The sequence below is a fragment of the Alternaria arborescens genome, assembly GCF_004154835.1.
Source record: "Alternaria arborescens strain FERA 675 chromosome Unknown contig_79, whole genome shotgun sequence".
NCBI classification, from domain to species: domain Eukaryota; kingdom Fungi; phylum Ascomycota; class Dothideomycetes; order Pleosporales; family Pleosporaceae; genus Alternaria; species Alternaria arborescens.
The window spans coordinates 5811-21654 of record NW_021167934.1 but is presented as its reverse complement, the minus strand read 5'-3'; the positions used below and the strand labels follow the sequence as shown (position 1 = coordinate 21654).

At 50.7% G+C, this 15844-nt stretch overlaps 8 protein-coding genes across 8 annotated transcripts; 4 read left to right on the top strand and 4 right to left on the bottom strand.

The window, feature by feature from the left end:
- Positions 1 to 19: 19 nt before the first annotated feature.
- On the top strand, positions 20 to 401 carry AA0111_g12424 (hypothetical protein; the record flags this gene model as incomplete). The annotated part of the gene is made up of 2 exons (XM_028646402.1): positions 20 to 326; positions 382 to 401. 2 exons carry the CDS (start codon positions 20 to 22, stop codon positions 399 to 401), a joined length of 327 nt encoding a protein of 108 aa, XP_028499964.1.
- Positions 402 to 1251: 850 nt separating this feature from the next.
- On the bottom strand, positions 1252 to 1868 carry AA0111_g12423 (hypothetical protein; the record flags this gene model as incomplete). Its single annotated transcript, XM_028646401.1, has 2 exons — positions 1252 to 1421; positions 1577 to 1868. The coding sequence occupies 2 exons, from the start codon at positions 1866 to 1868 to the stop codon at positions 1252 to 1254; spliced, it is 462 nt and encodes a 153-aa protein (XP_028499970.1).
- Positions 1869 to 2162: 294 nt separating this feature from the next.
- AA0111_g12422 (Decapping nuclease) lies at positions 2163 to 3629 on the top strand (the record flags this gene model as incomplete). Its single annotated transcript, XM_028646400.1, has 2 exons — positions 2163 to 2666; positions 2769 to 3629. The coding sequence occupies 2 exons, from the start codon at positions 2163 to 2165 to the stop codon at positions 3627 to 3629; spliced, it is 1365 nt and encodes a 454-aa protein (XP_028499969.1).
- A 2244-nt stretch (positions 3630 to 5873) lies between these two features.
- AA0111_g12421 (hypothetical protein) lies at positions 5874 to 6203 on the top strand (the record flags this gene model as incomplete). The annotated part of the gene is made up of 1 exon (XM_028646399.1): positions 5874 to 6203. One exon carries the CDS (start codon positions 5874 to 5876, stop codon positions 6201 to 6203), a length of 330 nt encoding a protein of 109 aa, XP_028499972.1.
- A 354-nt stretch (positions 6204 to 6557) lies between these two features.
- On the bottom strand, positions 6558 to 7535 carry AA0111_g12420 (hypothetical protein; the record flags this gene model as incomplete). The annotated part of the gene is made up of 1 exon (XM_028646398.1): positions 6558 to 7535. The coding sequence occupies one exon, from the start codon at positions 7533 to 7535 to the stop codon at positions 6558 to 6560; it is 978 nt and encodes a 325-aa protein (XP_028499971.1).
- Positions 7536 to 8233: 698 nt separating this feature from the next.
- On the bottom strand, positions 8234 to 9280 carry AA0111_g12419 (hypothetical protein; the record flags this gene model as incomplete). The annotated part of the gene is made up of 2 exons (XM_028646396.1): positions 8234 to 8883; positions 8932 to 9280. 2 exons carry the CDS (start codon positions 9278 to 9280, stop codon positions 8234 to 8236), a joined length of 999 nt encoding a protein of 332 aa, XP_028499981.1.
- Positions 9281 to 10355: 1075 nt separating this feature from the next.
- Positions 10356 to 11513, top strand: AA0111_g12418 (hypothetical protein; the record flags this gene model as incomplete). The annotated part of the gene is made up of 1 exon (XM_028646395.1): positions 10356 to 11513. One exon carries the CDS (start codon positions 10356 to 10358, stop codon positions 11511 to 11513), a length of 1158 nt encoding a protein of 385 aa, XP_028499965.1.
- Positions 11514 to 13504: 1991 nt separating this feature from the next.
- On the bottom strand, positions 13505 to 15259 carry AA0111_g12417 (hypothetical protein; the record flags this gene model as incomplete). Its single annotated transcript, XM_028646394.1, has 1 exon — positions 13505 to 15259. The coding sequence occupies one exon, from the start codon at positions 15257 to 15259 to the stop codon at positions 13505 to 13507; it is 1755 nt and encodes a 584-aa protein (XP_028499980.1).
- Positions 15260 to 15844: the final 585 nt, after the last annotated feature.

The following is a 15844-nucleotide window of genomic DNA, read 5'->3' as shown; positions in this document are numbered from 1 at the left end:
CACCACCAACAACAACAAGATGGAATTCACCATCAACATAAACGACCTCCGCGCCGACTCCCTCCGGGAGTTTGAAGAGTACCCCCTCGCCTCCGACTCGCACGAGAGGCGAGTCCTCTACTTCTTCTTCCGCGGCCTCGAGGAAATGGCCATTGCGCAGTACGACCGCATGGCGGTGTACATGTCGTTTGGGGAGACAATCTTCCCGGAGGAGCAGGCGGAGCTCGATGTGCTGGCCACGGAGCTGGACTTCTTGATTGCTGCGGTGCATTGGGCTGGGAGGGCGTATGGCGGAGATGCGTATACGCCGGAGGACGAGGGGGATTGTAAGTTCATATGTTGTTAGTTGCGGGTTTGAACGATTTGCTCATTTTTCTTCAGTGATGGATACCAGTGCTTGAGCTCTGGCGGCGGTGAGGAGGGGGTAAACGGCGTTTATAAATGTGTTTTGATATGATACCCTGGGTCTGTTTTCTTTTCGGTGGGAGTTTGGGGTGGTGGTTAGATTGGGACTGAAGTTGCGGGTTCAGTAGGAGCGGCAGCGACGATGAGCGTAAGTCCGCGAATAGATTTCTCATGATGGTCCCTGGAAGCTGACGACCATTGTGTGTTGAATGATTATGAGTGATCCAAGTCCATGTGTCCATCAAGTGGAGGTGACATGTTGAGGTTTACCAGTTCAGGAACACATGTGTGGCTGCATGATCCTATATTATATAGCAATATATCTCGCAAAGCACATCAAGTGCCTACACAAGAAGGTGCGTCGTTGGTACTACGTTGCCGAAACTCGATAGCTGAACGTTTGTCATGATACCTCCTTGGGATAGACAATGTCTTCACGCCGTGCAACTGCGAGTTCGCACATTCATATGTTCATCAAGTACAAGTCACCTATCCAGATGCGCCAGTGCATGAAACGGATATCGCCTAATACGGTACACTATAATTCCGCGTTACATCTCGAGATCCATATCGAATACCTGCATATTAAGGTGACCTTGGCATGTATGCAGACAGATAATATGCAGCTGAGGTACACCAACATATCACTTTTCAACCTTGATCCCAACACAAAAGTATCACGACGACATACACTGCCTACTATCACCATATCATTAGAGCTCATCTCAACTGTATTCACAAAGTCATGCCTCCATTCCCAGAAACGAACTATGTATACAGGGGTATCATACGATTAAATGCCTCATTCCATTACTCTCCTCCACGTCCAACAAGCCACCACAGAATCTACTTCCTGCCCTCCCCCTCCCCCTCAAACATCCACCTATCATCCTCCAAACTGCCAACCTTCTTCTTCAAGCTACTCTTCAGCGCAGCCCGAATCTCCTCTTCCACAGCCTCCATATCCCACTGCGCATTCGTCTTGCCGTAGAGATTGATAACTTGATTCTCCTGCTCTATCCGCACATGCAACAAGTCAGCGTTTGTTTTTGCGCCTCATTGCGTGTGTACCACATATGTCATGTTCATCATGCCATCATCCCGACTCATCAGAAGAAGAGACAAAAGTACAAGATGCCAGTAAGTAAGACGGCGACAGGAACCGACATACCAGTCTCGTCGTCCTCTTCGCTGCCGACGCCCATGTCGCGGTACACGGGCGTTGGCGCCTTGACTATGTATTCGCCTAGGGCGTCGCGCTCGACGAAATCTTCGTCGGCGGAGGAACTGAAGATGTCGGCTTCTATTTCGCGGCTGTCGGGGCGGATCGAGGGTGCGGCGCCGTTTTGGCGACGTGCGGGTGCGTGTTGTGGTTGTTGTCGCTGGTCTGGGTTTTGGGCGGTGTGCGAGGCGAAGATGTTGCGCCGGGTTGTTGGTGGGAGACGTATTGCGCGGTTGTCCATTTGGTATTAAGTGGAGAGTGTTGTTGGAGGGTAGAGGGAGTATTGTGTTTGGGGTGTTGGAGGACGGGATGTGGAGTGAGGTCGAGGTCGAGGTTGATTCAATGTTGATTTGATGTTGATGTTGGTAGTGTTTGTGAAATGATGGCACGGATGGCGCGCCGTAGCTAGTCAGGTACCGTTCGGTGGGGCGGCGACAGCTGGGGTTCTGGGATGGCGACACCCCCGCGGCGAAGCTTAAAGCGTCTTGTGCGACATTGCCAGCGCACAAACGCATCGGCCAAATCAGAACCAGCCATGGCTTCACGAGACCCTCCTTCGCCGTCGCCAAGTCCACCTAGAGATGTAGGAGATAGATCACCGCCTCGAAAAAGACCCAGGACCCGCGCGCCTCCTCAAGCGGCAGCTCCAGCTTCAACTACCGCGACGGATACAGCGACGAATACAGACATGCCAGCCCCCAAGATCGAGGCTCCGGCGGCTGACACTCCTATCCATCGCTTCTCTATACAGCCACTCAATCGCTTCCACGGCGCGTCAGCCAAGATAAAGCGTCCGCGCGAAGTCGCCCACTTCTCCTACGACGACAACCACGAATACCAGCCAGATGAGTCGGGCATCAACTACTACATACCGCCACCCATGGGTGCAGATCTGAAGGAGGGCTTCGATACTTTCAAACACTATGAGGACAAGGAAGATCCTCATCTAGACAGTCTGCTCCGGGCGCTTATGGAAGACAAGACAGGCAAAGAAGAGGTGAAAGCCGACTTCATGACCTGGCGAGGTATGATGACAAAGGTATGTTGAAGTAGGCTGGCCTAGAACATGGCAAGGTAAGCGAATCCAGCTTTCTTACCTTGCTGCTACTTAAACCTAGAAGAGTTACTAACAACATCCCAGATCATGACAGCACCCTTTGACAACTTTGCCGAATTCAGCATGTTCGCAACCCTCCACAACGGCACCATCTACATCGAAGAAGACTTCCCCTCGCGCGCCGCCGACCGGGCCGCAGAGAGTTCCCGTCCTCCGCCTCGCTACAACCAACACCCGGACCAGCAATCCCGCGAAATGATGACATACTGGGGCTACAAGTTTGAGAAACTCACCCTCATACCCACTCTACCCTCTTCCACGCCTCGCGAGGAAATCGAACAGCACCAAAAAGGCGTCGTATCAAACGCTGCCCAGCACTGCTCTATAGTGCACACATCCTTCGGGCCTCATAGTCTGATACTAGGCGGCGAAGTAGACGGCCTCCTCGCACCGAAACCATCAGATCCAGAGCAACCTATCCAATGGGTCGAACTGAAAACCAGCGAAGAACTTCCTCCACCGCGCCAACAACAACACCGCGACATCCTCAAGTTCGAGCGAAAGTTACTCAAGTTCTGGGCTCAGTCTTTCTTACTCGGTGTACCCAAGATCACCGTGGGGTTTAGGAGTAAAGCCGGAATACTAAGGGGGCTGCAGACGTTCAATACGCATGAGATTCCTGGCATGGTGCGCAGGGGTACGAATTGCTGGGACGGGAATGTGTGTATTAATTTTGCGACGGAGTTTTTGGGGTGGTTGAAGGGGGTTGTGGTTGATGAGGGGGTTTATGGTGTTGTGCTGAGGAAGAAGAGTGGGGTTGTCGAGGTGAGGAGGTTGAGGGATGGTACGGGGGATATTGTTAGTACTGCTTTCAAGGCATACAAGAGTAAGGGAGGTGGTGCTGGGCATGACGATGGGGAAGCGGAGGGGGATGCTACTGGCTAACGTTCGTACGTCGAGGAAGTCACACGGTATGCTAGAGATACTCCCTTGGCTCTACCTTCGTATACGTTGGAAGAAATCACGAATAATAGCTCAGGGTATATCTTGCCTTTGAGTTCAATCTGACAGGACTTGCCTACTACATATTATTAGTACCTGCCTACTACAAGTCATCAGCAACTAACCACTAAGAAAGAGCCATCTTATGTTGTTATTAGTACCTGCTAGACCTCTAGCGTACTGCCTATATAGCCCACATCACCTGTAGAATCAATCCATCACTCTTATACTCCAACAACTACTACGAGTCATTGTTGCTTGCCTCCTACATCACATTCCATAACTTGACCCTACTCTGCACAAGCCCAACGTATCCAACAAACCTCGGAAGCACTACAGCCATCAGGAGGTTCTACGCTCAACGTCTCCAGCAGCCCTCACACAAAGTACATCGTCTCATCACGGTCGCTGAACCCGACCATCCTCACCTATCTCAGAGGCAGTCTTCAGCCTCCAGGTCCCCAATAGTATATCTCGACCCTACTTTCGGGGCCTGGTGGCCAATTTTACCCGGTTTCATGTAGATCAATTCCGTCGTGACTACCGGTACACGACATTCCCGCTGTACCTTCGCGATAACCTCGCCCCTGATTTACCACCAAGTTCAATGACCTGCGACAGTCAGGCGAACTCTCGGGGAACCCACTTGCTTCCACCGGTCTATACTCAAGCTGTAACCTCCAGGTCCCCAGTGATCAATCTTGGCAGGAGACGTCGTAGTCCTGTTGCCGAAGATCAGAAAGCTCACGCCAAAGTACCATTGACCGAGCCACGATCAGCCGAAGACACAATCGAATACGAGTGCTGCATCTGCGCAGACGACTTCCCATTCTCAGCTAATGTTGCTCATTGCGAAGAACACTTGACATGCAACAGCTGCGTCGTCGTTGAAAGGCAATCTTCATCAAAAGACGCCACATTCGTTCACTTCTGAAGCTGACAGGCGAAATCCCCGGAAACTCGCTTGCTTCTACAGCTTTGTATACCAGCTGTGAGGGCGCGCCCCGCAACGTATGGTTGATGCTTCCAACAAACATCTTGACCGGCGCGCTCAGCCTGATATAGGCAATTGGGCTGCACGTACGTTTATATCAGTTCTATCGCTCTAGGCAATTGCTAACATTGCGCAAGATGCTTCGTGACCTTGCAAACTACCCAAACGGATGGGACCCGAGTCGGTGGAGGTAGTCCGAGAGCCACGAGGCAGATGTCTCAGGAGGAGACAACCTCTCCAGGAGTCGTTCCTCAGGACAATCTTTTCTACCACTCTCAATGGAATCCGGGCACAGGAGAGATCATACAATGCGTTAACACCACTGCCTGGCCATCGCCTCGCCAATGGTACCTCCTTGGGATCAAAACCGGATGTGTTTTCAAGACCAGGTTCTCCAATTCATCCAACTTCACGTGGATCGCTTTTGTCGCGACTACCGTTACACGACATACCAAGCTCCTCGAGGCCGAAATTGAGAATCTTTCAATCGTTCAACAGCACGAACACATTGCAGGGGTAGTCTCCCTACAACATTGCAGTGCTGCTGAGCCGGCTCAGTCATGGTCAGACATCATACAGCATGGCTTGAGACCGCAGCCCAGATTTGCACGCTTCCTTGATTTACCAAAGGAGATCCGCTTTCCTATCTGAACATAAATTCGCCCACGAGATGCCTCGTTCGTTCCGTCAGTGCATTCTTATTCCCGCTCTGACTGGAACTACTCCACCCATTTTCACCACATTCGCTAGCTGGTCAATTGCAAGAGCAGACGCGTCAAACATACTTCGACAGAATCAACAATTGGCCAACGATAGGACTTTGCTTTAAGAACAACTTCGGCAGCAAACTTAGGTTAACCAAGACTTTGCTTTGCGACTTAAGGTTGTCGAGCAACGTCCATGGTGAGACGCTTCTGATTTGGTCATCTTTGTATACTCGCACTTGGTATTGCTTCGCTTTTATCGGTCAAGTTGCGAAGCAATTCTCAAACTTGCGGACGAAGGGTGATTTGTACCTGTACGAAATACATGTGAGACATACACTGACTTGGTATCTTTACCTTTACAGGTCGTTCGAAGAATTACCCCTTGCTAGAATTACAATATCTCTCGCGTCGTCACCAGCCACCATGGAGGACTTTGCGCATCCTCTTCGCTAGTCACGTCGCCAAGAACGGGATGCCACTCGTTATATGCTTGAAGAGCATTCCAAGAGAGCAATACTTGCCATTCCTCAACACATCAAGATCTGGCAACCCATTCTTCTTGCACCAGACAACTCTGACCCCGTTCCTCTCCCCGACGAGGCCACGATTGGGCGAGACATTCTCGAATTACTCCGGTTCCTCCCCATCGAACCCGGAAGGGTTCAGATGTTCTGGGTTCCGACGCACTCGGGAATTGCCGGCAACGAACGCGTCGATAAGAAGGCTGGAATGGCCTCTAAGCAGGCGAAGGATTTGGCGAACTTCCCTTTCGCCCGACCTAGGTTGGCACTCACAAGACATTTGATACCATCTTGAGACTTGACTTCGGCTCCCAGTACGCGCATCTGATGAAGAGGTCGATAGTGATGGATCGGATGATGAAGAAATCGTTGGGTGGATGGACTTGGCTGAGACGTCGGAAGGGCTGGAGGAGCTAGCGAGAAGAGGTATCATCGCATCTGACGAGGATGACGTAGACAAAGAGAAAAATGAGAACAGGCACAAGATCTCTCGAGTAGTAGATGGCAGGTACCCCTAATCAGATTGGGACATGCGTTAGTAATGTCTCATATTCGGAATGAAGAGGAAAGCAGATGAGAAACATGAAGATGTTCAAGACCACCAATATGCTTGAAGATCCGTCTTTGGAAAAGTTCATACCCCTCTTACTCACTCCTCTTGTTTTCCGATATATTGTACATCCGCCTTCAAATCTCCCTCCACCCACCACGCAGCCACTCGTCCTGCCGATTCACCAACCTCCTTCGTAGCGCTAGCAGGCTTGATGTTCATACCATGGTCTGCATCTCTTACAACAACGACCTGTGATTTCGCTACCATCTTTCTTCTAGTCTCGTTCAACAGATCGAAAGGACACATGGCGTCTTTGTCGCCGATGATAAAAAGCACGCTGATACTCTCAGGCAAGTCGAGCAAAATCTGATCGCGCAAATCATCCTTAGGGCCTTGCAGTGGGTACGATACGAGGACAAGCTGTATGCTTGTCTCCTCTTGTTCGTGGTCCTTCTCGGCTAGGTGTTCGCTGGCGGCGATGACGGCGGCTCGGGCGCCCATGCTTCGTCCACCTAGCAGCATCCTCTTTCTCTTCATCTGCTCTTTTGATTTCCTCTTTTGCGTGGTTTTTTGGCTAGAGTGGATTTCTTCGATGCATGCGTGAAAGCCTTTGGTTCGCGCCTTTAGGTTCATGGAGCCTTGGAATGCGAGGACGGGGAGATACTTGGAGAAGCCGGTGCAGAAGTTTACTACTGCGTCGGCGGAGAGCGTGCCACCAGCGCCGTGGGTGAAGATCAAGGTTCGTGATGAATTTGAGGAGGACGGCGTGTATTGATGGCATTGAATTGGTTTCTTGACTAGTTCGTGTATGATGGTTCGGGTCGTGATTACTTGAGGTGCTGGGCTGCCATCTTCGGCCGGTAGCTCATCTGCTTCTGGTGTCGCATTTGTTGGAGAAGGCTCTTTGCGCTTTAGCACACGTGATTTGTTTGAAGTCGTTGGTTCCGCGTTAGGTGGGTCGTTTGTTCGGTCTTGCGCGGGTACGATGTCCGCCTTGTTAGATGAGCGCGTGATGCGCCTTTTGGGCTCCGGTGTTGAGGCCGGATCGGGAATCTTGTGACGTTTTGGCGGCATGTCGACGAGATGATGCAGGTTTGCACCCCTTTGTGCTAAGATTGACTAAATTGTTGCTGATCAGGGTCTTATCACAACGCACAGATAACAGTTTGTTCGTGGGAATCGCGCTCGACGTATTCAGTCTTTGGATTGATGTTCGTGGTTATGACGTGAGCGGCCTCTCTCCTATGTCCCAGCCACCCTCCAGCCCCATCAATAACCCAATAGATCATCATGCGCTTTGCATTCTCGATACTCAATGAGCTAATCAAAGCGCGAGGATGCTTTCAAAACAGTGTTCATATTCCGTTCCCTTCTGGGGCGTGTTGCTGGGTTGCTGTGGTCCCAGGTATCACATCTTTCCTATCAGGCTTGACTGTCTTCGACTCCAAGACGCCCTTCGCGACTCTTTTTGCTTGCGATGCAAGTTTCAATACTGTTACCTCAGTATTCTATTTCTCTCAGTTGCCCATCTAGCTGAGTGAAATTGTCGCGTCGGCCTTTCTTATCGAAAGCATTGTACTGTTTTGTACTCAACTGTCAGAGACGGTCGATGTGTCTTACACCTTTTTGTAGGCACACTGTTGTCTGGATCACGCTGTGGATCGAAGGTTCCTTGAGTTGTAAGGACTGGAGATATTGTGGAAACGTATGAGCACTAGCGAGGTGGATAACTTCCTGCTATCCAACCGACTACCTGTGACCAATGCGTCGTCCTATTTATGCACCTCCGTAACACACACCCCGCATCTTCGGTGACTACAATTGGTGCAGCACAGTTGCCACACGCCAATTGGGCCGTCGCCACATTCAGAGCAATACCAGATCTTCGTGCCTTTATCGCCGCTCGAGTATTTGGTAGGAATATATGGTGCAGCCACTACAGGTGTTGAAGTTTTCTGTGAGTCGTTTCCATAGCCACTGTAAGAATCCTTAACACCACAGGTCTCCCTAGTATGTCCCTCAGATCCACACTGTGTGCAAGACATCCTATTCAGCGAACTGGACGTAGCCTCGGCTTCGTTTATTGGCGGCTGGGCTAATGCTGGGTTATCCACCTGAGTCTGCGAGGCATTGATCGTAGTATCTTTCACCCTGCGCAAGATTTCATCTACCTCCGTATTGCTTTCTGGAAGTCTTGCTCCTCGAGCGCCGACGGCATCTTTGATGTCATTGAGAATATCGCACAGAGGTACCATGTAAACATCCCCTAGAGAGTCATCCGCGATTGTTTGGCCATAGACAGTTATAATCCTGTTTGCTTGATCATCCGGATCACTTGCTGTTGCGCTTTGAGACCGACTGCTATTCGCTGGCTTCGAGGTCTCCGTATACACCCATGTACCTGAAGTACCTGCCGGTATTCCTGTCATATGTGAGTTTGATACCAAAAATTGTGAGACCCATGACTTACCACGAGCGTTGCGCATCGTGATTGTGTGAACCGGTACAAAATCGTTCCCATTAGATAGCAATACAAAAGATGGAAGACGGGAAAGCTTTCCGCTGAGGGGTGTTTGGAAACCCATCTGTACTCCTGCATCTATTGGCATGGTACCAAGTCTAGAATCACCAAGAACATATTTTTCGAAGATTCCTTCATCTCGATCTTCCCAGGGAGACTGATCATCTACTGCTTCCAGCAAAGCCCAATCCCGGTTGTATGCTTGAGCGGAAAAGGATGCTGATGCGATAGTTGCGGTACCTGACCACTCAACCAATGCCTGAGAATCAGTGATAAGGTTGTGTGCAGTGTTGCTCATTGCGCGGTTCCCCTCTACTTCTGGAGCATGCGAAGGTGAAGAAATAGTGAGGCCAGAAAAGAGACTTAGTCCAATATCGAGGTCTTCACTCGCTTGTACGCCTTGAACTTCTTCTTCAAGCACATCTTGAACAATGGAATGGCCAGCAGTGAGCCCGTACCACGATAGGCTTTCATCCTTGTTGATCACAACTATGTGACCGCCTAGTGTAGCGTATCGAGTTCCATGAATTCCGTCGATCTTGAGACGGGCACTTCCGAATCTCGAGAAGTCGCTCATCGAGTGACCGGTACTGATCGAGGTAGTGTGAGGGTATTGCGACGTGGTAGGTCGTATGGGATGACCTTCCACAACCACATTAAAGGATGCCGGACCAGCCTTGCCAGGCTGACAGAGGCGTTTGGAACTGTCTTTCAGGAAGAAATTCTCCACCAAACCGCTCACACAAGCTGGACAGAATATGACTATGCAAGGTCTCGCAGAGCGTTCGTCCGTGCCCAAAACTAGTAGACGTATGACGAATGGCCGAAAGTTTTTCTTGGATTGGCGCAAGATGAAAAGAAGCGGGCCTTTTACTCTCTGTACGACATCCTCAAAATAAAGACGAGTGGCGTCGTCGACGTGTTTCTCGAATCGCGTTAAGCCTCTGATCATATTAAGAACTTTGAAAAAGGTCACCGCTCGCGGTTGTACCAGCTGAAGATGTTGTCGAGGTAGAAGAAGCGTGTATGCTATATGCAAGAAAATTAGAAGGGCGAAGATCTGGATGGCAGAGAAACAGTGCAATTCCAAGAAGCTGAGGAAAAACCCAAGGTTCATACGGCTGGTGAGAGGCGAGGCAATTTGCGTGGTGTTGATGCCTTAGTACGCAAGTCTGCCCAAGAGAACGCCTTGACATTCAGAACTCCAATCAGACGCGATAGAGTCACATCGAGTGGCAAATGTGGCAACCAATCATACATTTGTGTCGCTCAGCCTCGCATGCGCCTAGCATGGCTGAGCTCAAAAACCATTCAGCAGCTTCGAACCATCCCCTCATCCTTGATCATTGTAGGTGCATTGGATTTACTCTTCGATGGCGGCTACTCCAAATCCATGGTTCCTGCTGAACCATGTTAGTTACGAACAATTGCAAAAGCTGGGAAAGGCAATGTGGAACTGGGACATCTGCGACACATGCACTGGCGACGCGACGTGCAATCAGGCAAAATGCCCATGGAGTAGAGCAGAACGTCTTGACGCATTTTGGAATCGATACAAGGCTCTCACGGCTGCATATGTGCCGGAAGACACGAATGGCTCATCTCCAGCCTTGTCGTCACATGACGATCTCCTCCGACTCATCCAGGCTATCCAAAACGACCCAGATCTGGACCGAGAAAGCATCGTCAAATCTCATTTCTCAATCCCAAACTCTAACAGGAAAGTTTGTACAAATCCCATTGATCAAGATCGGGTGGTGAACATAGCAGCCAGTGTTCTGTTCATGACCAACTGTGGAACATCGCTCGACTGCGCGGATATCCTCGAGGAAGGCGGTCCATCCATCTCGTGGCGCCGCGGTTTGACCGTCACAGAGTTCATTTCGGAAGCATTTCCACGTGAGAGTGTTGGTTTTCTAGAACACAGCTTGGGAGATACCAGGTTATCCGACTTCCTGGACGCGTTGACTGCTAGTAAACTGGTGAAGGCAGGGTTCAAATTTGAACCGACTGATGATCTGCGCGGCCATTTGACCATGGATTACAGTGGAAAGAGAAAGATCGTCCGGGTCTTCCATTGTTCTGCTGTGCTGAAGGAGATGTTACTAGCAAGCCGTCCGGATGGAAGTCGTTGTTTGATCCCACGATTACTCGCATTGGAAGTGTTGGACACGCTGTACTGCATTCTGTTTAAAGACGATGCATCTGAAGCACTCGTACCAAAATACGATTTGGACCCGGATTTGATGCAATGTGGCGTATCTCGATACCGACGGAAGGATGAACCAAAAGTCGACTATACCTACTTTGGTACCCGTTTGAAGGAAATCTACGACGAGATACAGCATCCAAGCCCTCGTCGCGATTGGGAGAATTGGGTCCAAAAGTATAGTGCGCAAAGGCACATGCTAATGGCAACAATGATTGGTGTCTTCATTGCGGTAGTCATTGGGATCCTAAGCCTCGGAATCTCCGGCTTCCAGGCTTATGTCTCGTACCAGCAGTGGAAGCACCCTGTGAAGGATTCATAGAATGAGTCCATGTTTATTAAACAGGCAGCGCACGGTTGCGGGAGTTTGAACGGTTTCTTTGATGGAATGTGATGATGGAAAGACGGGGAGAAATTGAATGGTGGGAGGAAAGAGAGCGGCTGGACGAACAAGCGAGATCGCGCTCGCGCACGCGACGCGGTTCCCCGAGACGGGCACGTTCTCTGTACTACTCATGACAACCGCACAATGACGGTCTATACACAACCGACATGAAATTGCGACTCAAAGAACGAGCACACCCTGCGGCCCTCGATCCACCATCCATGGTGATTCAAAAGTTGCCCTGTTGATGATCGCGCACTGTGATCATAGTGTCGTCACATGTCCAGATGCTTCAGTAGAACAATCAAGGGCCATTACAACCATTATGCTCCAGGATTACGAATCCGATAATGCAGACAAGGGTATCTGCAGTAAGCTAAGTCATGCCCGCGAGCTCCTCTCCGTCTGTTAATGGAAACGCACTGGCAAGACGTAGATATCACGTATTAACCCTTGGCTATCACATTTCGGATGATACGAAGCCTGTCCACCGTAGAACTGCTTGACATGGCGCTCTTCACATGCATGTCTCCCGAGGCTACTCATGCAACCTGTTCCACAAAGTACTAGATGGAAGGGATTATAGCCACGAAGGAGCGTGACCATGAATCGCAACAACGCGGAACTCACACCGAGACGCGATCGAATGTCATGCAGGACATACTTACAGCCCTATGGGTGGAACAAAAATCCATCCTATGGGATGTATGCCGTCAACATGACATGCAGCGATGCGCCGACGCTAACATCATATCTCCAACGTCCTTGCTAAGCGCTCGCACAAATCCGTCCGACTCTTCGTCCTTCGAACAACACGCGTCATCTTGTCCATCGACCCTTCGCATTCCTCCCAAGCTCTCCATCCTTACCCGCCCGGATCCCTAACAGATCTCACATCTAAGACACGCCTTCCTGCACATCACTATCGCGTCAACTACTCAGCGCAGCAATCCCTTTCCCAACCCCAGAAGCCCTTGCTCTTCATCCTGCTTTATCAATTGGCTCGGCTACCGTATCTCGCGAATCGGAATCCTGTCATCGATGTGCAATGCGCAATAACGATAGCTCGGCGATACGGCGCGGGTCAGTCGATATGTGATGTGAATGATGCGATGTTTGTTCCTATGGAAGAGGGATTCCATCTAGCCAGTAGGACACGGCTGGATTGAGTTGCGGCATGGTAGCTGTTCCGTACATTTAGCGCAGGAGTGCGGCGTAGAAAAATCTCGCGTTCCTTTTTCCGCTTTGAGTGATATAGAAGGTCGACATCTAGGATGGGTCTTGTTGTCGTGTTTCGCGGTCCGCTTCGTAGGAACAATCGTACGACAAAGCCGGTTGGCGGCAGCTGACAGAGAGAAATAGAGCAAATGATGACTAAACAAGTGGACACGTTTCATTTACGAATTGAAGAAGGTGGAGCAGAATGTTTTGACTTATTGATTGATTTGTTTCGTCGCGCGTATCCGCGATGTTTAGTGGTAAAGGCTGCTACTATAGAGCACTAGCTACATGCGTCGGATTATATTTGTACAAGGGTATGGCGGTAATAGGCAGCAAGTATGGTAACGAGAACGAGAGAAAACACATGCAATGCAATGCGACAAGGTATCGTAAGCGACCATGCGAAGTAGGACATGAGATGCTTTTGGTAAAGACCACCATGATGACAGACTGATTGAAACACGTGTCCAGAAGGACAAACATAAGCAAAGAGAACCAAAGGACCAACAACTCCGACCGTATCTGTAGGAAAGAGGGTAACTGGGTTACCATGAGCCAAAATGCTGGTATTGGGAAAGTACCACCTTCGCCAAAGGAAATGTCGCTAAGGGGGTATCGCAACCAAATCATCCTCCATGAATGTCTCGTGTATGCTCTGTAGATCGTATGTCTCGAAAATGTGTGAAATGATGCAAGGCGACAGCACCCTAATATCCGTGGTGCGCATTAGATGAGTACTTCTGCTCTGGAACGTACTTCTGATCCGTTACATAGTATGAGTGAGGGTGGGGAGCCGCGGGAAATTGCGGTGTGGTGAACGGCTGCTGCAGAGCCACTGGTGCCGAAGCCCTCCTCTGTTGGTCGTGTTGTGGTCCTGGGACTTGGGTCTGCTGGGGGCCGACAGTTGAGCTTTGCTGGGGCAGAGCCTGGGCCTCGAAGCCAGCGGATTGAGGTAGGGTGTATGCAGCAGGCTGTGGCGGCTGGTATTGTGGGGCAGGTGCGTGCTGAGAGTATGAGGAGGCTGATGTAGTAGAGGGGGATTCGAAAGAGTAGGGACGCGCCGATTGTGGCTGTGGCGTGTAGTGTGAAGACGGAGGAGCTTGTGTGGAGTATTGAGAAGTAGCTGAATGTGGCGAAGAGTATGGTTGAGGAGATGGCGGATGTGCGTAATGCTGCGACGATGGCTGCGGAACGGAGTATTGATGTGCTGGCTGGTGCGCCGAGAACTGAGGTGCCACAGGCTGAGGTGCTGCATAGTGTTGAGGGCTATGGTGGCTCGACGAGTACTGCGAAACCTGGGGACCATGCCAGTAGTCGGGAACTGTTAGATGAAGAGGGGCATGAGTCTGGAGCTGACCCTGAGCACCGATCGATTGAGTTACAGCTCCGATAACATGATGCTGCACATGACTTGGCTGGATGTGGTGTGGGTATCCTGCTACAAGGGGCATGTCCTTGCTCTCCTCATCTTCAAGGCTAACCTTCCAACCATTCAAAAGCTCGGGTCTTGGCTGGATGTCGGCGAGCTTTGGATCTTGGAATGGTCGCTTGAGCTTTCCGCTCACGACGTCCTCCAGACTGTAATAAGAAATGACATGGTGATGAGTGCCCTGGTACTTGACTGAGATGGTCTTCTTCATCAAACCACCCTCTTTGAACTCGTAGCTATCGATGAGAGAGCCGCAGAAACGTCGCTGTTGATCGGGTGTCAAGCTCTGGGCGAAGTTGGCGTACACCTTATTCATGGAGTCGACATCGCCGGATAGCGAGGGATCGAACGAGGGATTCTCATACTCGTCTTCTGAGTTTTCTAGCACTTCACCAGTCTTGGACCTAACGGGGCCATTGTTTTCCTTCCGCTTCCTCTTGGTTCCACACGATGGGTTCAGGGCCGACTTCTTCTCCTCTGGCTTCAACGCGCGCACGAGCTGGCGGTAGATGAGGCAGTTGTTCATAACCCGACTTGGGGACCAGTGGACAGCATCGGTCCATCGCTTGATACCAGAGGCGTTCTCCTCGTACACCAATACGGTTCCAGAAGTAAGCATCTCTGCGCGCTCTTTGTCATGCGGTCTGCGACTAATATGGCTGAGGCGGCCTTGAAGTGCTGCTTCTACTACGGTCATAGCATCTTTGGTTGTGTCTAGGAATCCCTGCCACGTGGGCTTGAAAGCCGGCTGCGCTTTGACCATGTTTCCTGTGACCTGGGGCCTGGGGGGTGGTGGCGTGCTAGTCGCAGTTGAAACGACGCGAGAAGTGGCGATTGAGTGATGGCGGGGCGGTTGGCGAACTTGCTGTTGCATGGGAGGGGTGAAGCTGGCGTACATGGAAGGATCAAACATGTTCGAGTATGAAGCTTGGTGGGAGGTCGGTTGCTGAGGCCAGTTCCATGAATCTGTATCGCTGTATCCCTCCACCTTTTGCACGCCACCAATGGACATGTCGTGTCCGAAGGAAGGCATCGTCAGAGTCGATGCCCTGATACCTTGCAACATGGGGAAGAGTGGTAGTTGATGGTTTCGATTCCGTTTTCAGACGAACGTTTGGAACGTGATCCGGAAAGAAAGCGAGGTCAATTCCTTGAATCAGCAGAATAGCATGAGAAACGATCTTCGATCGCACAGCAGTCGAGATTCGTTATATGGATGGTAGTGAAGACGCGCGGATGTAACACGGGACCAAGAACTCGGAATACCAGTTTTGGGACAAGCGGCTGTAACCAATGAGCGCATGCGACAACAGCGGGTGCTAGAATAGGAACTCACCAGTGTCAATGTTGCAATGAGTGAGTGTTGAAGAGAGCGAAATGTGGCGATGCGAACGGTGTCGTTCCAGATGTTGAGGTTGGAAATGGGCGGGACGAAAGGCGGGGCAGGTGCGTTGACGATGCAGATAGTTCTATCCCGACTCCAGTCTTGATCTCGCTTACAGGACGAGAATTATGCGTGGGCCGTCGTGATGGGTTGCAGCAGCAGTGGGTGAACTGTATAAAGGGTCAGAAATTGTTTGGATGGTCGTCAAGCCACAAGGTGGTAGAGGGGCAGGAC